The 27,172-nt window shown below is 37.4% G+C and overlaps 1 protein-coding gene across 1 annotated transcript in view; it reads left to right on the plus strand.

Annotated features, from left to right (window-relative positions):
- PCDH11X (protocadherin 11 X-linked) overlaps positions 1–26,685 on the plus strand; it is a 407,090-nt gene extending 380,405 nt beyond the window's left edge. The window contains exon 7 of the mRNA XM_056491686.1: positions 21,505–26,685. Within this exon, the coding sequence (XP_056347661.1) occupies positions 21,505–21,896 (392 nt within the window). The 3' untranslated portion in view covers positions 21,897–26,685. The remainder of the gene's footprint in view (positions 1–21,504) is intronic.
- The last annotated feature ends 487 nt before the right edge of the window (positions 26,686–27,172 follow it).

Below are 27,172 nucleotides of genomic sequence, written 5' to 3' on the forward strand. Positions count from 1 at the left end.
TAAGTTACCTGAAAGCCTCACATGTGCCCATAAATAAAATAAATTCAAACAGAATCCAAGTTTTCAGCCTGCTTCCTGGCAGTTACTCACTACATTGAAGGCCATGTAATTAATTACTCAGTTTCTTAAGAGACTTGTAATGCTGGATATCCTGATAGAGCTGAACTGGAAAAGCTCTATTTGAATTTCTGTCGTTATTGCTGGATTTCTCTCTATAAAAAATCCATACTACAATTATGTATACTGTTCAGTGATTGCAGATCTGTGGATTTACAGACAGCAATCCTTTCATCACCCAGTTGTGTGTTCCACCAGCACAGGATTTGGAGGTTGTGATAGTTGCCATGGCACCCACATGTGTACCAGGAAGATTGTCAGGAAAGGGAGATTTATGTTCACAACAAACTGAGTTTAAAAAAAGTGATCAAAGGTGAGTGGTGCATTTTAAGCTGCATTCCTTAGAAATCAAATTTTTTTTTTTTTTTTTTTTCTTTTTGGTGTGAGGCCAAAGTTGTGATTCTCCATGCCAAAAAAATAAAAAAATAAATAAAAAAAAAAGCTGATGTGGAGATGTAATGGCCTGGGCATGGGTTTGGGGTGGTGCTTTAGCATCCCTGCTCTGGCTCCAGAGCCCTCCCAGAGTGCCAAAGCCACAACCACCCCAGGTAAAACTTAATTACACGAAGGATAAATGAAGATTGCTAGCTGCTCTCCTCAGAAACACCCCAAAAATCAAATTTTGTTGGTGTGGCCACTGGCCCAGCAGTTACAAATCACATTTTTTGATTCCCCCCATTCCTGTGGCTTTGGGAAGGAGTCAGTGCCCATGTCCAGCAGTCCCTGCTCAGCTTTGCCCTTCCTGGGGCTGGGGCAGGCAGCTGGAGATGCTCCCAGCCTGGATGTGCCAGCAGGCAGAGAGGGAATCCCAATCCAAACCCTGCAGAGCAGGAGCCTCCTCCCTGCTTCCAACCCCAACTTTCCCTCTTGGAGTTTGCATTCCTTCTCCCTTCCACTTAAAGGAGGTGACCACTTAATTCCAGCTAATTAGGGAGCTTTGTAGATCTATTCTCCACTGAGCATGGCAGATCAGTGCCTTACCTTTGCTGTGAACTCATGGATTAATCGTTCCTATGGCACAGTTTAATTACTTCAGTCCAACTCTTACTTACTTTTGACTTCTAATTGACTTTATGAGTGTCTTTATTTGAATTGTGTGACTCTTTAAGGAGAAACTGGTAATACTCTGATTTTTTTTTTTTCAGGATACATTGCTATTATGTGAGTAAACTTCTTTTCTAAGAAATTATATTGTGGAGGAAATATTTTTTTTTTTATATGCAGGCTTTTGTACTCACAATTTTCTAATCTTTCTGAGTTGCTGATTCTCAGTTCTAGTTCCACATTAAACAAAAAAAAAAAAAAAAAGAGGGGCAGATGAGTCTCTTCTGCCAGATGAGAAATGAGGAAACACCTAAAAATTTTAATGATGCAAAGTTTGTCTCTAATAAATATATTATTAATCCATCAACAATAAAAGATTACTGTACATCTTTTTCCAATTTTAACTTGCTATCTCTTGTTGTGAAGTGGAAAGGTTGGTTGGGGTTGGATTTTTCTTCCTTTTATTCAATTTCTTCTCTGCCTACAACCATTTTCTCATTCAGTTTAACACTTACTCAGTTTATGCAGTGTCCATCTCCTACCCTGAAGAGCAAGAGTCTTCTACTTAATAAGAAATAGTTATTGGCACATAGCTTTGATTCATAAAGAGAATGTTTCCTTGAGAGAGTAATTGGTTTGGGATTTTTTTTTCCTGCTTACCAAAGGAGCTTATCAAGTTCTTTTACAGAATCCTTAATATTGTTGTTTTTCTTCCTTGAATGTGAATAAGTGCTACAGTCTGGAGGAAAAACTGACTCCTAACTTCTCTCTCTTTCTTAAAATCAAAAAATGGCTTTCACAAATTGTGGGTTATAACTCTGTTTTCAGAGAAAAAAAAAAAAAAAAATCTATATTGTTGAGTCCTGTAAACAAGATGATCCCTGTGACTGCAAACTGTGTTGGTTCAAAGGCAGCCAGGTCCCCTTGGCCCTTGAGAGAAGAAGTCAGCTTGGAACAACATCTAATAATGCAATGGAGTTAGAGGTCAGATTTGTTGGGCTTACAGTGAGAAAATATTGTAAAGGCTGATGTGCTGATGGTCTGTCAATATTAGGAGTGAAGTGGGAATCAGGTAGACAAATCTAGTGGGTATTTGTCTAATTAGCAGTGACCTGCATTAAAGCAGAGCTGCCTGAATTAAATTAGTTATTGCTCATCTGCTGGTAACTTTCTTTATATCTGAGAATCTGGCAAATCTCATCTAGAATGCTGATTCCATCCTTCTGTCTTTTCCTCTGAGGTATCTTTTCTTTAATAACGAGTTCCTTCATTGTTTTTAAATTTAGAACAGACCCCCTTTTTTGGGGGGGATATCTTTTAATTTCTGCACTGAAATATGTAAATAGTTCTTTTGAGGGAAAGCAGTAGGAGAGGTGGGTGCTTTAGGTAGTACCAGATCTGTTGCCTTCAAACAATAAAATAATAAAAAATAAAAGGCAGGATCTGAAAACTTCTCTGTCCCAGGAGATTTTAAAAGCTGATCTCCAGCACTGAGCATCCTCCTGTTTTACAGCTAAACCTCTTTTTTGGGGAGTTCTCTGCTGCCACTGTCCATCCTTCTCCTCCCTCTTGGGGCTAATAACTCCCCTTTGTTTCCATAAATCTGAATTTGCCTTGACCACCCAAAGTTTGAGCAGCTTCAGGCTCAGCTTTGAAGAAAGTTGAGGAGGTGCAGAGTGACTGTTGCTCATCAAGGTGCCTTGATCCACTGGCAAGGAAATGAATATACAAGGGCAGAAGGGATTACAGACAGAGATAAAGGATTAGACTGTGCACTAGCAGCAAGACTTGCTGTAAAACTGTTGCTTCAGGCTTTTGTTTATTATTTGGAGAAATTCTATTTAAATGCAGATTAGATTTTCTACCTAGAAGTACAACTTAGTCTTTTGTTTAGAAGCTGCACAAAGAATGAGCACAGTCCTTGTTTTCATTTCTGGGTGAACTCTGACAGCCACGTTGCTTATCCTGTTATCTGGATTAGATATGCAAGCTCTGGATGGAGGAGTTTTAGCAGTTTGTTTAGAGACCCGGGTTTAATTAATCAGTGCAAGATTGCCAAATTGCCTTGGGATGAAACCTGCACCTGAGAAGTTGTAATTGGCCACTGACTAAACAGCTCTGCACTGAGGATTTGGGAGGGGAAAAAGGCAAAGAAGAAACAATCAGTGAATTAGACAAGTAGATTTTGTGACCTGACACCTCTCCTCTCTGTTTACAGCTCAATTTTTTTTGTATTGCTGCACTTTCTGTAATCAATCACCTCGTGAAATGGCATTTTGTCTTCCTTAGAAGTAAAAATGAAATTAAAATAGTGCTTGAGCAGTGCTGATGGGTTTATGAAAAGTAGTCTGAAAAGTCTTACCTTTAAATAGATTCATAAATACTCAAAAAATTATTTTGCATATTGCAGACTTGCCATAAAATACCAGTAAAATGGAGCAAAGGGAAATATCCCAATCCTTTCCCGTGGGTTTATTTTTATTCCTTTATCCATTTTTTTTTTCATAAAAATACCAGTAAATTGTACCTAAAAGTGATTGTATCCAAATCACTTCCCATGGGCTTACTTTTATTCCTTTATCTGTTCTTACATCTTGTCAACACCTCTCCAGCAATCCTTACTGATCTTCTCAAAATTATGATAAATTGATAATTAACATTACTACGGCAACTTTTTGTTAATCATCTCATTTTTTTGGTGTGAAAAAAAAAGAAAAACAAAACAAAACAAAACAAACAAACAAACAAAAAAAAAAAAACCAAAAAAAAAGAAACAAAAAAACACACATGCCATACTAAAAACCCTGATTTCAGGGGATATTTTCATTTCACCTATTTCTCCCTCCCCAGCATAATTTGTGACTTATCCACCAAGTTTCAGGACAGAAAATCCACACAGTGATTGGCAGGAACTGTCACTGGGATTCATGTACAGAAGCAGAACTGAAATGTGTTCCAGGATTTGAGATTTGACCCAATTTTAGAAAAGCATGAGTAGTTTGAATTGTTATAAATGCATATTTTGATATAAAGGTGACTCCTGTTTTTTGTAACAGATGGCAGCCAGATTTGGCTGATTGGAAATCAAGAGTGTTCTCTGAGCAGATTTATTTTACCAGCCATAGAACATGTTCAGGAATTTTATATTGATCATTTAGCATGGAGATAACAAGCCAAGGTAATGCATTTAATGTGCTGTTATGCTCATGGTGAACCATTTGCCAAGGTAATATTTTAGTATTATCACATTCATAAAAGCTTGTCTTTTGAGAATATAATGAACATTTCTGCATGTATGATCCAGTTTTGTTATGAAGTGGAGAAAATATGAAGATCAAGTCTTTTCTTAAAGGAAGTTGTTGAAACTTTTTGCCTCATGCCATTTTAGGTGCCCTGTGGCTTTTTTTGCTCCTTTATTTCTTTTTGATGGACAAGCTAAAACAGCAACTAAAATGAAAAAAAAAAAAAAAAAAATCAGAAGATAAACACTGGATAAATAATTTACAAGAAGTAAATTAAAAATCTGAATTTATACAAAATTCTTCTGTGCTGCCCCTTCAAGGAGCCAATTGTTTTCCTTTACCCTTTTTTTTGGTAATATGATAAATGTGCATAAAATAAGTCAGAAAATAAAATTGTATCTATGATGAACAATGTGTGAGTGTGGTGAGTGACAGAATTTGCCACACAGGTCAGTTCTGAATGCCAGAGTTAGCAGTGCAGGAATGTCACACTCTGGCATCATGCAGAGCCAGTGGATGGAGTGCAGGTAATTACTAGAACAGCTTATTTTCCTTTAATGCACCATCTCACAGTCACTCATACTCTTAAGCTACATCAGATATTTATGTGCTTTTTTGAGAGTTTCTTGTAACACCCTATTAATTGACTGGAATACAGCAATTAAAGTTTTGATTTGAATATATACTTGAATCTGGGTGTTCTGGCCAATCTTTATTTTATACTTATTTTTTAATACTTATTTTCATTTTTGGCACTTTTTAATGACCATTTCAGGCAGGCTGGCAGGACCAGCAAAAGTTATGAGCTCTAACTTTAGTTGTGTTTTACTTGTGAACATTTTGTGACAGTTCTTTTGGGTTTTTTTTTGTTTTTTTTTTTTTTTGTACCTGCATTGAGAATTACTTACTGTGAGCCTGTGGAACTTCTGAAGCAATTCTATCTCAAAATTTTTGGACAAATGGCCTTTCTAGTGGGTACTTAGAGTCCAAATGAGAAATTGCAGTTTGCTGAGCTGCCCTTGGGGTGGCCAGCACCTTGTTACTGGTGAAGATGGAGCCTGGAGATGAAAAGCCTGGCATTAAAACCTGATGGACCAGAACTCCTTTGGAGTGCACCCTGCTTTCCCTTTTCTCTTTTATGAAAGGCCAGGTATTAATATCTGCTTTTTTATTCCCTTCTTTTCCCTGGAACATGAGCATAGACCATTCACTTCAGAGCTCTTATCCTTCAAGTTGTCACAAGAGCAGGGGCCAAGTGCCAAGCTCTTTGTTGGGAGCTGGATTCCCCTTCTCCTCCTGCTGCTTTGGAGCTGTCCTGCAGCCCATTTACACACCCTGCCACATCATTATCTGTTCTAGCTCTGCTCTCACAAGTGCCAACCCCCAGCCTGTTTTTATGTGCTTCTCAGCCCCTCTGAAGGGTCTTTCTTGTGAAAATGGGAGTGGGGTGGCTGCAGCTGCAGTGCTTGCCCAGCTCCCCAGCCCAGCTGCCCTGAGCTCCTGAGCTGTGGGAACCTGAACTTCCTGCCATCCTCAGGAGAACAGTCTGGAAATCACTGTTCTGTCATCACACATCACAGATGGTGACAGTGCTGGAGGAAGGAGGAGAGGAAAGGGCAGGAAAAGAAAAATCCCGAAGAGGGATGAGAGGAAAGGGCAGGGAAATAAAATCCCCAAAATGCAAGGGTGAGAGGGACAGGAAAACAGAAATCACAAAAAAAACAGGGGTGAGGGAGACAGGGAAACAAAAATCACAAAAAAATAGGGGTGAGGGAGACAGGGAAACAAAAAACCACAAAAGGACAGGGGTGAGAAGGATAGGAAAAGAAAAATCCCAAAGAGGGATGAGAGAAAAGGGCAGGGAAATGAAATCCCAAAGAGGGATGAGAGGAAAGGGCAGGGAAATAAAATCCCCAAAAAATCAGGGGTGAGAGGAACAGGGAAAGGGAAACCACAAAAATAGGGGTGAGAGCAGGGAAAGAGAAATCACAAAAATGGGAGTGAGGGGCAGGGAAAGAGAAATCACAGAAAATTGGGGGTTGAGAGATAAGGGACAGGGACAGGAAAACAAAAATCCCAGTCAGGGATGAGAGGCAGAGCAGACCTGCTGCTCCCAAAATTATTTCCTACTTTCTTCTGCACGTGTCCCATTGTGTTCCCTTCTCTTCATTATCAGCCTCTGGACCTGGCTCAGGACAGGAGCTGCAGCCTGTCTGTGGAGTTAGGGAGAAAAGGCTGCAAAACAAATCCCTCATCAGCCAGGGGTAACAGCAGCACAGTTCTGAGAAACTCTGATGTAGGTGTGCATTTCTCATTGCATAAGGGCCAATCTATTTCAGCTTGCATAAAAATAATGAGATTTTACAGTGGGAACAGTTGTAACTAGAGTCCAGTCCATTCTAAAAATGAATTAAAGTTTGATTCCGAGAAGCACTTTGAGGAATTTCTAGAATTGGTTTACCACGTAAAATTTTATGAAATCGTTACATTTTATTACATTACAGTTAGGGCTGGATTTTAAAATATACCTTTTGGAAAGTTTTGGTACTGTAAGAAATCATCAAAGCACATAAAATTCTCTGATTTTTAGCAGTTTATTAAAATAATGAGCTCTTCATCATGGGAGGACTATTTAAAGTGTATTCATGGCTTTTTGATGTTCTATTTGGTTAGATTTAGTAATGACAATGAAAGACAGCTCTTCAATATTCCTACATTTTGTTGTATATTTGGAAATGAAGAGCACAGCTCTTTGGTAGAGAGGGAAAACTGAATTTTTTGCTCTCATGTTTTTGTCATTTGGGTTTTTTTGAGTGCCAAAAACATCATCCCCTTCTCCAACAGATATGCTTTGAAAACTAATATAATATAATATAATATAATATAATATAATATAATATAATATAATATAATATAATTAATAGAATAGAATAGAATAGAATAGAATAGAATAGAATAGAATAGAATAGAATATATTCTGTGCTCATGAGTGTAAAAATCTGGTTTAAGTTATCTCAAGTTGGGCATCCAGAAATAATGGTATAATGGTATAATGGAGGCTGCATAATTTTGCTCAATTTTTCAATTCCTCAGTTTCCCAGATGCAAATGGCCTCAATAAAGCAAATAATGCAGGTGGGATATTATTCATGTTCATGAAGCTTTTGATAGTGCAGTGAAAACAACAGATACCAGAGGAAATGAATAAATCTGCATTCAACACAAGGCTTGGAAAGTATTAATTAAAAAGGTGTGTGGCCACATGCTGATTAGAGTAGATAAAGAGAAATATTGAATAACTACTTACTCTCTGAACTGGGCCCAAGGGTCCTACGAGAAAAATAGTATATGATAATTTAATTAAAGTCTGCATCAAAACACATTTACACCAGGGAGATGAATTGCTATTGCAGAGTTTGCACTTTCTAAGTCTCCAGTGCTTCCCTGGGAAATGTTGGATCCCTTTCAGTACACAGGTTCGCCCATGGGACACCAGGTACTGATCAGACACTTGGGATATCCACCTCACTGAAGGCCTTAGATTCAAGGCATTCATAGAGTAAATATATATTTGAATCAGAAAAAAAAACAGATATTGAAACCCAAATATTGATAGCAGCACATTTGGAAGCACAGTTCATTTGGATGCTGAGATATGATAAAAGAAAGGGGGAAAGGGAGCTGGGATATTCTGAAGAAGCCATCCAGATAAGCCTACATATTTACAAACACTTGAGCACTGATATTTATTATTATATCAGTATATAAGATCCTCTGTAAAATATCCAGGCAGAGCTGAGTGAGGTTTTTTTTTATTTTTTTATTTCCTGGATAGATCTGGCCTGCTAACTGTTTTTTTCCCCTCTTTTTCCCTGGGGAAATTCTGCTGCTCAAGTCCTGCAGCTGCATATTTACTCAGTGTAACAAGAGCAGGGGCAGGGAAGGGCTCTGGTGTGTACAGAATTAGGAGACAAGTACATGAAGGGATGGATAAATGGAGTCCCAGCCTGATAGAGAAGGAGCCATGTCCAGTCCAGAGCAGCCACTGCTGTGCAGGAGGAGGAATTCTCCCTCTGCTGAAGCTCAGGACAAAACAATAACTGGCTGAAATAATACTGGTTTGTCTATTGACTGTGATGCCATGATCAATTGTTTCATTTCAAGTGTTCCTGGGCTTTACAATAAATCTCCAAACCCCTGTTACAATCACAGTGGTGCCACGTTCGTGACAGTATCTTTGTTCTTTCCAATTCCCCTGGAAAATGGACTTATAACTACAAAATGTATTTGATTTTTTCCTATTGTAACAGCACCCAAAACAAGTTATCAGTGCTGCTATATCCAGTTGCTGTAATTCAGATAATATGCAGATATATAGCAAGTGTGGTGTAACAGAGTAGTAGTGTCAGGAACCTCCCTATCTGTGGAATTGGAGTCAGGGCTTTATTATTTGTCTCATGTCCTTTTCTGCAGAAGTTCTGCAGCCATTCCAGTTTCATCTTCCAGCATTCCAGTCAGTGGGAGGCTTTTTCCCAGCCATGATAAATTATTCTCTGTCAGAATCCAAATCTGCCTTTTCAAGTCTGATCATTTGTGACGAATTTATTCTGTTAACATGGGCTTGAACAGAAGCAATAGAGGATAATAAATGAACTTTGAGCATATTCATGACATCTCTAGACTATGGGTGAGTTAAGGAATAAATAGATGAAATAGGTTCAATAACAGGCTGGTGAACACTTAGCCAGCAATTGACTGGTAACTTGTAATTTAGGTCCTTTTATGTCCTATGGTTAATTAAAAAACATAGAAAGCTTTAAAGCAGCCCTTTGGAACACAGACTGAGTTCAAACTCCTCCTGCCATCCACAGAACTGTAGGAAAGGTGGTTGCTGAGGCTCAAGGAGCATCAGCTTCAGAAATTCAGGTTTGGACCCTCTCAAAAAGAAATCTGTGCCAAAAGTGGTGACAGCTTTCTATGTGGCAGCACTTAACCCAGACTTAAAATCCTTTCTGTAGGACTTAAGAAAAAATAAACATAAGTTATGGGATTTGTGGGTTTGCTCTTATGAACCAGAGACTGGGTTTGTTCAAGAACTTTCACTCCTAGCAAGAACTGCTGGATTTATTTGGTTACCTTCAATGTGTGCCTGCCCTGCCCAGGATTTCAAACCAGACTTTCAGAAGAGCTGGACTCCAGATGTTGAGCTTGAGTGACTTTGTAAAAACTGATTTTTCTTAAATCTGATCCTGAAGGAGCTTCTGTCCCATGCAGTAGATAAATGGCTGATTGAGGCTTAAATACTACAGGAGGGATGAGTTCCCTGACAAGTCTGATTGCTAGTTTTTAACCTTGCTAAATAATATATGTTAGGCTTTTATTAGCCTAGGCATATTCATGCCAAAGCTTATCAAACAGGACTGAACATTGCATTTTTTGCAAAGACAGCTATGGTTCAGTATTTAAAAATATGAATATAAGGAGGGCTGAGTCAAAACTTGACACCTACTCTCTGAAATTTGAAGGTCAATACATTTATATCTCTCCTCAGAATCCTTCCACAGACACACATAGACAGTGTGTGGTGTTTATATAATTGAGTTTATAAAAGCATAATTTAAAGATCAATCAATGTGCTTATTTCCATTTTAAAATATTTCCATCTTTGAAGTAATGAAGTTTAATTTCATGAACAATTGGATATGTCATGAAGTTTAACTTAATACCCTCACAATTTTATATTTGTAATGCTCCAAGTAATAATTATAATAATAATAATAATAATAATAATAATAATAATAATAATAATAATAATAACCACTACCCTGTTTTCAAGCCTCACAGTCCTCATGGTTGCAGCCACAGAACCCTTCCTGACAGATGTTGCAATGGGCTGACAAGATTCTGTCAGCAGCTGCTCACTTCCATTCTCTTGGCTGATTTTACTGACACTAAAATCTTCCAGAATAATCACAGCTATCACTGGTTCCTAACAGTGTCTTTTTAAAATTATCCATGCTAGGAGAAAATGTTCTGTAAAGAATTGTGTCAAGTGTTGATCTGGCCTAAATTATTCCCATCATTTCTCTGCTGTCCAGGGGCTGATGGAATCATCTGTTTTAAAGAAAACCCCACAAGTTTAGGAATGCTGCTAGCTAAAATTCCAGGGTTTTTTAGATTTAATTGAAAATTACTCTGGAGAACATATATATATATGTATACACACACTATATATATATATATATAAGGGAATATATATATATATATAAATATAAATATATAATATATATAATATATATATAATATATAAAATATGTATAATATATATAATAAATGTAATATATATATAGAAGGGAATGTTAAAGAGCTGATAACTGTGACAGTATTGACTCATCAGGATGCTGCCCAAATTTCTGAAGATGCCAGCAGTGCCTTTAAAGGCCCAATTAGGAAGCTGGAGCCATCTCAGTCAGTGATTTTCTGCTCTCAGGTAAATGCTGGAAGCTGTAGTTTCTCAGGAATCCTTTTCCTGCTCAAATGAGGCTCTGAGCTGATGTGCAGAGATTGCTCCCAGTCACCCAGAGCCACGCTCCCATGCCTGACTGGAGCACAGTGAAGTTTGGATTATGCTGCTTTAAATTATCACCCATTTCAAGTCATTTTCTTTATAAAACAAGATTAAAATGACTGTAATTCAAAACATTTTACCTCAAATTGATGTGGAAATTGTAGTGTTCATATTATTTCCATTTTTCAATTTGACAAAACATTTCACTCCACATACAAGCTTTTCTGTGTTGTCACTATCTTAACAGTGAAAATATGAATTTTACTCTGTGCACTTTACTCTTTCCTGATGTGTCTCATTTCTTAACACTACTTATTTAAGTTTTTGAAAGCATGTCTTTCTATAGATTGTTGTAGTACCTGGGGGAAATATAAACAGATTTCTAACCCACACAATAACAGTTTATAACTTCATATTGTTAAGTTTGTTCTCTGGTCTTCATGTGTGCCTGATGGTTAAGTGCTGATGAATAAGCAAAGCAAGGAAGAAATTGAAGTTTTAGGTTAATGGAATTGAAACTCAGATTATTTACCTGAAACTTCCTTTAATTTGCTTTCATATTGATATCACAGGAGAAATTTCTATGCATTAATTTTCCTCAATATTTCATATCTCTGAATAGAATCATTAAGGGAAATAATAGTTTTTTCCTCAGAAGTTTATTTCATAGACAGGGAGTATTATCAGTAATACTTTTTTTAAAATCCAGTAAATTCTGAGCACCTTACTTGAGTTCCCATGAAAAGGATATTTGTGTCATCTAAGACAGAGCTTTCCTTGCAGAGTTCTTGAGGAAACAAAGAACAGAACACTGAAAAGCACTGAAAAATCAAGTGACTTGCAGAAGTCCTTGTCTAAACTATTGCCAGTGAGATTTACAACTGCAAAGTTCCTGGCCTAAAAATACAATTGCATTTATTTTTAAGTCACACTGTGTTCAACCATAAGTGCAACAGAATGCCAAACCTTATCACTTAAAGTAATAGCAAGGCACGTGTCAGCTCTCAGACCCTCCAACTCTGCAAAGAGCTGCTTTTGTGTCTGCAGAGGATAATTCATTCCTTACTGGGGGGTATGATTTCAAGAGCTGAAAGCTTTAACTAGTACATATGTATAGGGTAGATTTAAAGTGATTATGGAAATGTCACCACAGGACAATGCATTATTAGCAGGCCCTCATATGTTGTATGCTGTCCCCTTATGTTTGCTGATAATTAAAAAGCAGATTGGGATGTCGTGGGGAGAATGAGAGCAAAATGTCCCTTTTATCATTTGCAATAAATATGAAATAGTGGTCTTGCTGTATCCTTCAGTGATTGTTCTATTTGTGTTGGTGACAAATGACATCTTTCTCCTTGTAATGTGCCTGCAGGGTTAAATGACTTTATTATTATTAATGAGTCATTGCTCCAGCTGCCCAGAAATACAGGGAGAAGGAAACATAAGAGATTTAGACCTAAGTAATTACAAATGTAATTATTACCTTTCAAATTTCATTTTTACAGCAATCACAAGGTTGTTAATCAAACATGGCCCTTTCCATGTGTTCACACTTTTTTGGAGCCTTTGACAAAAAGGGATGAGCAGCTCCGTGGGTCCACCCAGGGTGGTTGGGTGGCAGGTTGACAAAGTGGTGTTGACAGAAAACTGCTGTGAGAAATGGGATGGGAGCTGATGTGTGGCTGTGCTTGGGAGGGTTTTCCTCCTGGAAAAGCTGCTGAGCTGCAGCCATATGGAGGAGAGTGTCCTGGGGAGCACCAGGGCAGTCCCAGTGTCCTGGGGAGAAGGTTGGAGCTCTACCAGCCCTTCCTCAAGGTTGTTGGTTGTCATGAGGGGATCTAAAACACACAACAGAGCCAGCATGCTGCTTTAGGGGAATTAAAAACCATGGCCTCTTACCCTGAAATATTTATCCCAATTACTCATAATTACGGATTTTTTAAAGTTTTGAGGTGGAGCATAAGGTTTATTCTCCTGCAGTAGTGTCAAGGGCGTTGCAGGGAATTCAGAAAAGCTCTGATTGTTGTTAGGCCATGCTGCAGATGCTGTGAAATAGAAGCAGTGCTTATATACAGGGCTTATTTCCCAGAATCATAACCTGAACTGATATTTATTGTGAAATGTAAAATCTGAGGGACAGCTTTGGAGCAATGAGAACATTTCCATTCAATAATGTCATTTCTTCATAATATTGAGGATCCTCATATTTTAAAGAAATAAGTGAAAATGAATAGAATAGAATAGAATAGAATAGAATAGAATAGAATAGAATAGAATAGAATAGAATAGAATAGAATAGAATAGAATAGAATAGAATAGAATAGAAAGAATAGAATAGAATAGAGAAAATGGGAACTACCATTTGCCACTTTATACCTCCAAATCTAACATGAATCAACACTGTCACAAAGCATTTGAATTTTGAAACTATGTTTTTGATGGGAAAATTGTTTTGTCTAAAAACCCTCAGCAAGCTTTATTTATATATTCAGCTGGAGTGAATTAATATTGTTGATGGTGTGATAAAATGTAACAGCTATCAGCACCCAAAAAAGCAAAGTGTGTTACATAGATATCAGCATAGGTAATTATTGTAAACATGTTTAGAAGCATTTGCAAATAAATAGGGTGTTCATAGTAAAAAAAAAAAAATTTTTATGGTGACTATTCTAATAAATAATATAGGTTTGTTTGGTTTTTTGTTCCTTGAAATGCACTTGGAGTCACCACAAAAGATACAGAATATTTTTAGACTGTTGTAGGTTTGTTTTGGTTGCTGCTCTAGTGGTCTTTGACTTTAAATTTCTGTTTGTGTATATCTGATGAAAACAATTCAGAACAACTTTTATTGGCTATCCTTTAAGTTATCACAGGAGATATATGTTTACTAGCTCACTGAGCATTTGGGGGTTTTATGACTCCCTTCTGAAAATTAATGTTTCATTAAAGTGTCTGAACTGTGACCAATTGCCCACAGTTGTTCAATTACTTCATTTAAAAGATTTTTTTTCTTTAGTATTCTACTTTCCATCAAACTTTTGTTTATTTTTTACTGTGAAGTCAATAAAAAGGAAGACACAAGCACCATTTGCATGGACATGCACCAAGAGCCTGAAGTGAATAAAGGGTGTAAAGACATTTGAGAGTTTTTTTTTTACAAAAACCCTTGAAGGAGCTGCTGTGTGTGAAACCAGATCTTTGTTCTGATGTATCAGAATTTTTGATTGATGTATCTGATTTTTTATTACACAGCCTAAGCTTAGGAAATGTGTTTTTTTCTGTTTCTACACCAAAGTGAGTTTATGTAGATTGTGTAGTGATTCTTAGTTCTCTTTATGAATCTTTGTTCTTTTGGGATATTTAGTGATTTTTAGTGAAATCAATAAGCTGCCTTTCCCTCATGGACACACATGATTTTATTTGAAACTTAAATCTGAAAAGCTAGATATAGTGTTATATTCTATGTCAATGATTCCTCTGAAAAGTGACAGCTGAAGCCCTTTTTTATTCAGCACTTTTTTATAGGATGCTGTGTTTATTACAGGAATTTTACATCAATAGCAGAGCTTGATATGGATCACTTAAAATGCAGTCTTTGCAGTTATGGGGGAAAAATGATAATTTCAATCTTTACTATTTTTCCAGGTCGAAGGTTATTGCTGGAGGATAAACCATTTCTCACTATGTAGTTTCACCTTGTTTAATTGATTTGAATTTGAATTTATATTCCATGTTAAATAATGAACCATGTATTAATAATTAAGAAGGTTCAGTACAAATGGGAAGCAGTTAATTAAATATTAAATAAAGCACATTGTATTAGCCAGTATTGTAATCAATATACTAGATTTTAGATTATCCATTTTAGATTGTCATTATACTTTACTAGTTATAGTTAAAATTCTCATTGAAAACTCAATATACACTTTATAGGCCAAGAAACATGCAGGCTTTGCAAATTATCTTTTTTTCCATAAATATCAGCAAAACATGGACATAAAAGATGAATTTAATTGGACTGTTAGAGCAATAAGGGTCACTGCCAAGTACTGTCCTACAGCTCTGCCACACCCATGTTCATTAGGCTGAAAAAAAAAGTTTGCAGGAGGTTTGGGAATTGGTTTTGTTGTGTTTTTGTTTTTGTTTTTCATGTGAAATCTCTTTCTGTGGAAAACAGTAATTTTTGAAGCTGAACTTTTTACAGGAGCATTGCCTTTAGACCTTATCTTGGTTATGATTAATACAAGATTGAGGCTCTAGTCAGAATAACAATGAGGGAAGCAAATGAAAGATTAATGTGCTTTATTTGTAGGGCTATTGTTTGGGAGGCAAAGATTCACTTCACAAGTGCAGTTAATGAGACAGGAATTACCAGAGGCTGATTCTCCTGCCTCCATTTCCCCTCTCCCTCACCAACTTTCCTTGGCCATCTTTAATAATGTTTGCTTGGAGTGTTGAATTCAGGTGCAAAATCCTCACACCTCATCCTACCATTTGGATTTTATGGGGGGTATTGTTTTCTGATTAAATTCAAATTAAAAGCACAGCTTTTAGAATATAAACTGTGTTCACTGGAATGGAAGCAGAGCTGATTCTTGCAAGCTGCCCAGTATTATCTGCAAGCCTAGGTAGCACAGGAAGATGTGATTTCCCCCATGCCTGTTGATTCCTCAGTCAGAACATCTGGAGGATCAATCTTCCTCTGATTTCTCACAAGCAAAGCAAGCTCTGTACATGCAGCTGGAAATAAGAGAGTGGTGTGTCCTACTTGTTCTGTGAATAAAAAGGTTCCAAGGCTAGGATTTAAGTAACTCTTTTAGGTTTTTAATTTATTGAGACGTATACAGGAAATAAAATATTCATAGGGAACTCCTCCCAAAGGCATTTTATTATTAAACCAAAAAGCTGGAGTGTATTATAGCAGTGCTCATTTAGGGTTTCTGCATTCAAGCTTCTTCCTCCTGACCTTATTAAAGTAACCCAGTTTACACTAACTACTATTCCTCCCTCCCTTTTTTATTGTTAATGTCATTTCTGCTCTCCTCATCTGCTGGAGACCTCTAAATGATGGTACTCAAGTGGCCACTTTTGGTCACCAGGGTAATTCCGAGCGATAATTTCCCCACATTATGCTTGAATTCCTGCTTAGATTTAGTAGCACATTTGGTAAATACACATGGGCAGCACGTGGTGGCTGGGCCTGACCCATTCCTGAGGAACTCTTGGCTGGGATGAGGAGCTGGGTTGTCATCTCCATCACTCAGGAGGGTTCCTGCTGAGCTGGGAGCTGCGAAATCCCAAACGCCCCAGTGAACGAGAGGCGCCTCTGGATGCTGACAGAACACTGCAAGCCCTGTATTCATACATGTGCTGTGTTGGGAAAATATGAAAAATAGCTCAGCAATGGCATAATTATGGGCAATTTGCTTAATTGCTTGCTAATTGTTGCTTGCTTTATTATGAAACAAGAGTGCTCTAAATGTAACACTGGATGGTTTGCATCCAAAATGTGTCAAATTCAAGACTGGATTTTTGTTAAGACTTCAGCTACATGGCTTTAAAATACAAGCACTCTATATTCTGTGGTTTAAGGGCTTTTTTTCTTCTTTTTTTTTTTAATTGGTTTGGAAATTTTCTTTGCACAGTTTCTATGTCCCTAAACCTGCATTGGTATAGGGCAGTCTGCTGGTTTCAGAATTTCTAATTAATCTGAGTATTTTGCTAATGAATGCAGTCACAAATGTCTTTTGATCCCTGCTATACATGTGGATAAATGTGGAGATCTTTTAAGGCTTCTCCAGGATTTCATGTTCTTGATTGTCCAACCCTTAGAGTAGCACATCTTCCTTTCAGCACATGCATTGGGATTTTTTCTCTTAAGGGATATGTACAACTCTGAAAGTTTGGACTTTTGGAAAAGCTACTCGCTTTTTCAACCAATATACCCAGATATGAGCAGATGATTAGACCAAAAAAAAAATCTTTTCCATCCTAATCTCTGTGATTCCATGGTGCAAGTGATGACTTTGATGGCAGAGTGAGGAAAGAACCAGTCCTCTTGAAGTTCTTTTAGGAGTACATGTCACTTTTAAGGCTGGAGGGAAAGGATAGAGAAGAAAGTGTTTTGTCTATACACCAAGTACGTGCTTCAATGATCTTACAGGTCTTTTCCAAACAAAATGATTCCAAAATTCCAACTTTTCAGCATTCTGAGACTCCTGGTAAAATACTCATACCACCAGCCTGTCTCCCTTTGTGAATTTTCCATGACAAACAGTGTTAAAACTGGAACATGATATTAAGCTGGAAATGCCAAAGTATCCTGAGAAGGAGAGTAGCACTGTTGAGCTCTTCAGTTTTCATCTCCAGAAAGCAAAGAGGATAATCAACATTTTTATTTACTACCTCTAAAATCCCACGTAGACTTTATAACCATAGCAAGTCTCTGGTCAAAACAAACAAGGCAAAAAAAGGTATTTTTTGTAGCTGTTTTGGTTGAAGGATAGCTGTCTGGCAAGGCTGGACTTCCACATTTTCTTGGGTGAAGGTAAATATTCTTATTTGAAAACTGTTTTGACCTATAAATGATGAGACTGTGGAACAATGCATAAAGTCTCTTAACTGTTGTGCTTTTAGTTATATTTGACAGTTTTGATCTAAATATTTCTTAAGAGCTGACAGATAATTTCTTTAAAAATGTTCATAGTTCTGCAGATAATTAAAAATAAAAATTCTTTTCTAAAACAACCTGGAGATCAAATCAGAGCATTAAACTCACATGTGCATGAATGTGATCTATTATATGAATTAAAAATTCTCTTTTGTATTATTTGGATGCCATGTTTGAAGAGTCTCCATGTAGGATGGCAAAAAATATCTAAAACTGAGAGTTTATAACTGAGTGAAGTAAGAAATTAGTTAGACTGCTAAGAGTTCAATGGAATGTATTCTTTATTCATAATATGTGGGGAATATGCAAACTCCTATTTCCATTTATAAACCTGTCAAGTCTTATGAGAGAAGATGGTAGCAGACACTGAATTTCACTTGCAAGAACCATCATTTCTTCTGAAAATATTCAGAGACAGCCGGAACTTTCTCTTCCTTGATGGGTAGAGGCAGATGTCAGAGGTGTTTCCTTCCCCTGATTACTTATCAGACTATGCAGAATAATCACCTGCACTACTACTGTGGAATGAGAGAGAAAAGCTCAGAAAATTTGATTGTCACCCACATTTAGAATGACTTGCAAAGAAACAAAATAGGAGGAAGCTTAAAGAGCAGCAGCCAGGAGGTGCCGTGGTCAGTTTGCAGAGACTCTGATAACGACCACTTGAACACTGAACTTCACATCTCCCACAGGTGTGGCTGGAATGCCATGTGAGGAAAATAGAGAGGGAGTTTGACAAAGTGGAGATCTATTTCATGGCCTGGAAAAGCAGGAAAAAAAAATAAATATGAATATTCATGCAGAATATTCATGAATATTCATGCGTAAATTTTCCTACGGTTTGTTCTAGTTTGAGTTGTTTTCCAAGAGTCGTCGGTTTGTGGGTGGGGAAAGTTTGTTTGTTTGTTTGACTGACTTAGAAAAGGGTTTTTTCAAAGTAAGAAAAACTGTATATTTAACATGCACCCTAAAGCCATGTATAACCATAAGCACAAACATAACCATGAGCACTGATGAAAATCATATTCTGACAACAATAGCAAAACTAGATTGAAAAAAAGATTGTGACTTCTACAAAAGATATTTTTCCAAACAATCCTGCACTGACAACTTTTTGTATTTAAAAAACCCAACTTAACACCAAAATAATTCCCTTTCCCATTCCCTTTCCCTTTCCCTTTCCCTTTCCCTTTCCCTTTCCCTTTCCCTTTCCCTTTCCCATTCCCTTTCCCTTTCCCTTTCCATTCTGTTTTTGTTTTTTTGGTTTTTGTTGGTTTTTTTTATAAAACTAAAATCAGATTAAAATATCTCTTTATTAACAGAATAAGCAAGACTGTAATTTTAACAATACTTTTATTCTTAACATGTTCCAAGTCTCCTTGGTTGTCTGGCAACACATGGCACAAAATTATTGTCCTGATCTTTGAAATGATGTGGGGAGTATTTTATATGTGACCTTTTTTCTTCCAGCGTTGCCTTGGCCAATGTTAAATGTTAAATTTTTATTGTCAAATGCTTCCTTTTGCTGTTTTAGCTTTGTGTTCTCTCTTACTGTAGTTTGGGAGAAATGGCAGAATAAAAGTGTTGGAACCACTTGCTGTGAAGAGCTCAAAACAAGTATTATTTCCAAATAAATAATTGTGTGTTTCACATTTTAACTGAATTAATAGCATTTAAAGGTTGGGATTTTTTTTTAAATTAATGCAAAAAAAAGATCAGTTTCTCTACAAAATGGGGATAACTCCACACTCTGTCAAGGTTGTACCTGATTTCAGTGAATTGCCTTCATCAGAATAGAAGCAGACCTGGATAATTAAAGAGCTTAAAAGACTTGTATATGTTTAAAATTATGTCTCTAATAGCAGATAGTAGGACACAGAAAGATTAGACTAATCTCCCATTAGAAACTTTTCTCTTTTTTTGCAGTAGCTATTACCTCCACTGAATTTTTTCCATATTTATGTCTCCTACTGCCCATCAAAAGTGGATTAGTATTTCAACAGCAAGGTGCCAAAGCTTTGTCAGGATTAAACAGAAAAATATTCAGGCAAAATGACTGAGGACATGTTGAAATGCCAGCAATACACAAAATAACATTTATAAACAATCACTCTTCTAACTGACATCTACAGAATCCTGAAGGAGAAATAATCAAGAACAGAGCATTAACGATGTAACAGCAACCAGCTGTCTTCTTAAACATGGTAGATTTTAAAAAAAAAAAAAAAAAGTATCCTGTTTTGGACAGCAAAATTATATATTTCACTGCCTGAAGGAAAAACTTAATTCCTTTGTATTGAGACGTAGCATGGAAATAAGTGTTTGTGCTCTGCAGCTTTACACAGTTTTCAACATGCAAAATATTTGTTAAAACAGAAATGCAGCATCTGTTTAAACATAAAGCTCAGAGGGTGGGAGGCTCCTACTCATCACTCTCATTGCTAGAAGTAATTTTAGTGGCATTCCTTCTCCAGTGCTTATGAGCCAGAATCTGATTTTAAATGCTATTTTCATTAAGACAGGTATTAAAAATATGTATGTACCTTTCATTAGAAAGTTTTGTGAAGAAAACAGAAGGAAATATCCAATGAGATATTCTTCTGCACTTCTGATGTATTTAACCATGTACACAGGAAGAGAATATAAAATTAGCACTTGCACTATTAGAACTATTTTGAGGAATCATTTGTAGAAATTTAATTCCATTAATTTTAAATTTATCTAGCATGGTAAATCCACAATTTAAATAAAACAGATCAAGAATATTTATGTATTACAAATGGACATCTATCAGACTCAGTAGTTTACTTTTCCTTTGAACAAATTAAACTTTCTCTAATCCCTTTTCAAGGGTACAAACCTAGCATCTGCTGAAGAAACCTGGTTTGATTACTGGCAAACTATAGAGGTTACATCTTCTTTTGCTAGTGCTCTTTGATTTTTCAAGGTGTCCAGTATCGAATGCATGGAGAAATCAATTCTCTTTAAAATAGCTGTTAGGCTCTTTCATTCTTATAACTCCTGAGTGCATCTTTGAGGTCAATGGACCATCTTTGGCTGGTGCTCAATTTAGGGGTTTTGCTTTAAGCAAGAGAAAACAATAAAAAAATCTATCTTTTAAGAGAATATTTTAAAAAAATTATTTTTTTCCCAAGTAGTTCTGTGCAAATATCTAAAGTAATGGCATTATTATAACATTTTTAGTTTTATTAGAGAAATGACAATTGCAAGAAGTGAAAATATTATTTTATGTAAGTGTCTGGTCTAGAGAACACGATCATGTTGTGCCACAGGAGGTTTAGATTGGACATTAGGAAAAAATTTCTTCAGGGGTCATCAAGTCTTGGAAGAGGCTGCTCAGGGAGGAGGTGGATTCACCATCCCTGGGAGTGTTTGAAAGGTGTTGGATGTGGCACTTGGGGATTTTTTAGTGGTGAACAGGGTTGTGCTGGGTTAATGGTTTTACTTTACAGAATCAGAATCACAGAATAATGAGGTTGGAAGAGACTCTAAGATCAAAGAGTCCAACCTATGTCCTAACACCTCAACTCAGAGTCTGGACTATAGCACAAAATGCCATGTACAACCTTTTCTTAAACACATCCAGAGATGGTGATTCCACCACCTCTCTGGGAGGTCCTGCTGGTCTTAGAAACATTTTCCAACCTGAGCAGTTGGATGATTGTAGAAAATTGAGTGTGTAAGGGCTGATTATAAAGATTTAATGATGGTGGGCCCCAACAGCTGAACCCTCCCTGGAGCTCCACACCCAGAGGCCTTTTCCTCCTTGTAAGACAAGCATTGCTGTGTTGACCTTGGTTCCCTCTCCCCACACCCCTGACCATGTCCTGTGTTTCCCCCCAGCCATCGAGGTGAACCTGCAGAAAGCCCTGGCCGAGGCCTCGGAGAACTGCACGCAGGAGTGCCTCATCCTCGGCCACTCCGACACGTGCTGGATGCCGCCGGCGCTGGCGCAGTTCCCGCAGCCCAGCGCCTCCCTGCCCTCCTTCGGCTTCCAGCAGGGCTGGGGCCGGGGCGCCGGGCCCGAGGGGCGCCACACCCTGGGGAGGCCCCTGCCCAAGGACGACAGTGACAAGGGCCAGGCCGGGCCCAGGCCTCAGTTCTACAACACCTGCGAGAGACATTGCGCCGGCGAGGATCCCGTCAAGGTCATCCCCCTGGCCAACTTCGCCGCCGCCCGCCCGGCGCCGGGGGCTGGTGGCGGCTCCGGCTTCATCCACGAGCACCAGCTGTGAGTGCAGGGCTGGGAAGGCCCCAGCTCCGGCCTAAGTGTGACTGTGCTTAGTCACGGCCTAACACCGCTCATGGCGCCGCGCCGGCTCGTTGGGCCCGTGAATGTCTGTGTAAATAGAACCCTAAAGCTGAAACAATATCGAAATCTTTAGGACCTGGTGGAAAGGTGTTTATTGTTGTTCTTGGGGAAATCCAGAAAAAGGGGAAGAGAACCCACAACCCAGAAACAATCAGAGGAAAAGCAAAATCCTGTTCGTTTTCTTACATGGGCCATGTAGTGCGAATATCTGCCAGCAGTTCTTCCTCCCTTTGAAGGCAATTCCTTAGTACAGTTTGGGGATATTGCAGTCTAAAAATAGCTTACTCAAATTTTCCTTTGTTGTTCTAATTTATAGCATATTCATAGATTTCATCTTCCATTTGCTTAGCAGTAGAGATCAAGTGAGCAATTTCTCATTTGATTACTTGGCATAATAGAATTAATAAGATCCTAAAATCTAATTCTTCAGAAGGATGGTATATCTTCCCACCAAAATTTATCTTTTATGTAATTAAGAAGGAGAATGTACATGACAACTGATTTTTATTTTAATTTCTATTGGCTCAATGTACAGGTATTTATTCTCTGAAAGAATGCAGTAGATGAAGTAGAAAGCTCCCAACTAGGCCTTTCTGTGTGAAATACACAACGTGACAACGAGAGGATATCCAAGATAAAAATGGAAACAAATAACAAACAACGTTATTTTTTAATTTCCAATATTTTCCTTTCTATAATAATTCAAGGAACAACATTATGCTTCTTATGTTTTTCAAGCCATAAGTCTATTTCTCTCTCTTTTTTCCTTCTTTTTTTTTCGTCTTGCAGAGCTTGCTTTGGCTACTGTTCCTGTTAGTTGAAAATTTCATGGGCACTGCTGAAAACAGTAGGAAGTGGGGGTAGTTTTTTTGGCTGATGTGATGTCGTGGCTGCAAGCTACCAGTGTTTTAAAGAATATTTAATAGTGATGTGTACTGCTTTTTTTACAGCTATATTCACCTCTTGTAAGCATCCAGTAAAAGTTTAACTATAATATTAGTTACTTCATGACAAACCTGTTAGATTAAGAAGTACTTGTCATTGTGAATTAGTTGTTAGAGAATGACTGATAGTGCTCAGCTAGGAAAGAAGGATCTAGGTAATGGAAGTTGGATAAATATAAACAAACCTGATCATATTATCTGAAAAAGGCTCAATGTGATTCTGTTTAAAGAGGAAGAATTTTTTTTAATGCTCTATGTATTGGAAAATATATTTTCTTGGTAAATTCCACAGTGGATGAAAAGGAGAGTCCTTTCTTAGATGAAAAAACATGTTTTCCTTCTAGTATTTCCTTCTAGTACTTTGTTGGTCTTTAGCCATTTCATCATTTGCAGTATGTACATACCAAGAAATCTTTCCTTTAAGAAAATGCATAACTTTTTTTGTTTTATTGCTACATTAAGTGAGACAATCGAAGCTGTATGGAGGGGGAAAACAGTGTGTGAATATTTCCTATGGGTAGAACTCTATGTAGGCTTCATAATGTAACTTAAATCTGTAATTTATAAACAAAACTGTGTGTAAAAATGCTGTAATATTAACTGCTTGTAAAATTTCCAGAAGTTCAAGTTGTTGAGGGTTTCCAATGAATGCTAAAAGAGCTTCTCTTATGTGCCCAGCAGGTATAAGTAGCTTTATATATTGCTGTCCCCACTGTAAATCTATTCAAACCACATTTAGATTTTATGTGCAAAATAAATTAAAAAAAAAAAAAATTAAAAAAAAAGCTTCACTTTTAACCTACTGATAGGGTTTAATTAATGGACATCAGATTATCTAATGATGTACTTCTTTTGTTTTTGTTTTTTCTTTTTTTCTTTTTTTGTTTTTTTTTGTTTTTTTTAGGTAGTTTTCAATAACATTTAGAAAAGATGTGGCACACTGGCTTCCAGTTGCATGTAAATCCTGGAAAAAAAAAATCATCATAATCCTTTGGGTACTGACACATCTCATTTCCAATTCCAGGCCAATTAAAAAATTGACAAATTAATTCATACCTAATGTATACAAAGCCCTTTGTTGTTTGCTTTGGAGACATCATGAGGAGAGAATTTGGCAATTCTTTTCAGGGATATGCAAAAAATCAGCTTATCTGTAGTTTACACAGATTTACCAAACATGCTAATTGTGCAAATTTAGAATAATGCTGACAGTAATTCCTCCTATTGTAAGCAGAGGTCTTTAGCTTTTATTACAGATGCTGCTGTACCAAAGGTTTATGGAATTGGCAGCTCCATTGGAAAACTCTCATTCTTATTTATTTTTTTCTTTTTTTTGCCTGAAACAGTTCTTTTGGGGATGAAAATTGTAACTGAAATTTCCTGATAAAGAATTCATTTCTACAATTTGAGGATTTTTATAGGAAAAGGTGAAGGACCCAGAATTAGTGGGGTTTTTTTCCATTGGTAGGGGAAAAAACCCCAATAAACTTCACTTGATTTAAATATTTTGGGGTTAGAGGTAGAGAAGCACTTAACCATCCCTCTTCCCTTGAAAACAAACAAAAACCCAAAAAAACACCCAAACCAAACAACAATAAAAAATACTTAACAAAAAGCATTATAAAGATGAATCTGATTATAAGAAGTATTAAACATTATATCTATGAAAATGTGTTTGATGTTCTAAAATTCAGTAAACGAGACACAAAACAATTAATTGTAAATATACACTTTATCAGAGGATAAATTTTACCCTCATTTTTATATATTGTATCTCAAATGTATAAAAATTCACATTTGAGGCAACATTTTTCTGAGTAGCATGTCAGTATCCAGAGGAATAATGTTACTAGAGACTCGTTACACATCTTGCCATATATATAAATAATTTATCTAGTACATAGACTGTATATTTTTGTGTATGTTTTTTTTTTTTCTTTTTTAGTCACTTAACTTATTTTATCTTACTTGTGTGAACTTGTGGAGAAAACAATTCTATATACAATATACAGTAAAATGCTAGTTACATGATTAGATTGTTCCATACGGTGTAACAATAATAAAGGAAAACCTTTGCCTTCAAAGTCATGTGTCACACAGTCGAGTCTAGATTATTTCCCCCTCCAAACTCATGCTTGTTGCACCCCTGAGTATTGCAAACAGGATTATTTCCATATTGTAAAGCAGCCAATGCTAAAATAAAAAACAAACAACAAAAAAACCTGTTAAAAGAAAGAACCTAGTCCAACTGTTTGAGGTGAAAGATGCTGTTTCTTTTTTTCCTGAGCTGTGCTGTATTCTGAAGTGTAACTTAATTCTAAAGAATAATTAAGCATGTCTGCCTGGCCAGACAGACACTGCAGCACCTGCTCTGGGGGCGAGCTGGCCGGATGCAGGGTCATTTAGCTAATTAGCATGGCAAGAGTCTGAGCTAATGGGAGCTGAGGATCTCAGTGCTAGCTCAGGCAGCTCACACAGCATCTTTCTGTGGTGCTGAGCCCAGCCAGGGCTCCCTTAGCATCCCTTCACATCTCTTAGCATCCCTTAGGATCCCTTCACATCCCTTTGCATCCCTTCACACCCCTTTGCATCCCTTCACATCCCTTTGCACCCCTGGCCCCACTGTGCCTGCAGCTGCTCAGGATTTTCCTGAGAAGGGAAACTTGGCTCTGTTGCATCCTGAGCATGCTGTAATCCATGGGGAATTCCATCAGCCCAAACCCACCACTGTTCCCCTGCTTCCAGCAGGGTCCAGCCAAAGGCAGAGCTGAAATATTTCCAGTGGTAAAGGTTGTGGTGCCTGGAGAGGCTCCCTGGGACAGAGACTGGACAGAGTTAAAGGAATAAAGCAGGGATTTATTGAAAGGCTTCAAGGATGCACCTTGGGCAGTGCAAGAACCTGGCCAAGGCTACACCCAAGATGGACTTTGAGTCACAAGTTTCACACTTTTATAAGTTTTGGTCCATTCCCGTTTTGGGGTTCATTGTCCAGTCCCAGCTCCAGGCTCTGCAGTCCCACCCTCCCAGATTCTCTCCTCCATTCTCTCTGTTTGCACTTTTTGGGGCTGGAGCTGCAGCGTGTCCTTGGGTCTGGGCTGGAAAAGGATTGTTTGTGTGACTGAGCTGGGAGGAGAACTTGTGACACTTCATATGGAGTTCAGAGTCACACACCAGTGCAGTACAGAGTCTGGGAAATATGAAAACTGAAACTTAAGGCATCAGTTGATTAGTTCAAGGTTGTTCGAGTCAAGCTGAAGTTTTAAAGTTGGAAAATTTATGCTTGGCTTTATTTGATTTCTCATGTTTTCCTTTTGCAGGTTGAATACCAACCCTTAATCAATGATAAGCAATTAAATGATCACACTGCAGTTTACCACCCTGATTTAGCAGGGTAAACAAATGGGAAGGAATTGGTTTGTGCAGACACAAAGTAAAGTTGAAGGCAAAGATTTTATTTGGTATACATAGGAAAATTGTGTATAACTTATGTTATCCCTAGTGAAGGAAGAGATTGACGATTTCTTGTAAATATTTGAGTTTGTATTTCTGGGAAATCTCCCTGCTCTATGGCATACTACAGGATCTGGAGTGAGCAGTGTATGTCTGTGTATTGAAACAGCCCTAACCACACTCTACAAACACATATACTGCTGGACACATATACTACGGTCCAGCAGCATTTAAAGTCCAGTAAATTTGCAGTAGTTCTATTTCAGGTTTCTGTACAGCATGTTGTCTTGTTAATTACAATGCTTATTAATAAACTAGATCCACAAAAACAGTTTTCTCCTTTGCACTGTTTTCTTTGGGTTTCTGAAACATAAGTTGTTTAAAAGTATTCCCCCACAACACTTTTCTCCCATTTTCAGCTTTCCAAATTTCCTTTTACTGCGAAGCCCCAAACTGTCAGAAAGTCAAGAAAATTTAACTTTATTTGCGGTTGCTTCATGCACCTGAGTAGCAGGTAAGCAGTAAAAATATTCACACACAATGTGTACAGCAATTGAGCTTTAAATAATCAGAAATATCTTCCATCTCTGTGTCATCTCTCTTTGTACCAAGCTCCCTCCTTGTACTATGCCTCTGATACATTTACTTATAGAAAATCATTAAGAGCTGGAGGCAGGAGTGTTTATTCTTTGTTAGAAAATATGCTATTTCTAATTGAGAGAACATGGTTAATGAGTTGTTGAGCTAAAGGGATTATCCTCTCACCATGAATGTGATACAAAGAAATAACCATCAAACAAGGAAC

This window comes from Oenanthe melanoleuca, chromosome 4A (genome assembly GCF_029582105.1).
Source record: "Oenanthe melanoleuca isolate GR-GAL-2019-014 chromosome 4A, OMel1.0, whole genome shotgun sequence".
Lineage (NCBI taxonomy): Eukaryota > Metazoa > Chordata > Aves > Passeriformes > Muscicapidae > Oenanthe > Oenanthe melanoleuca.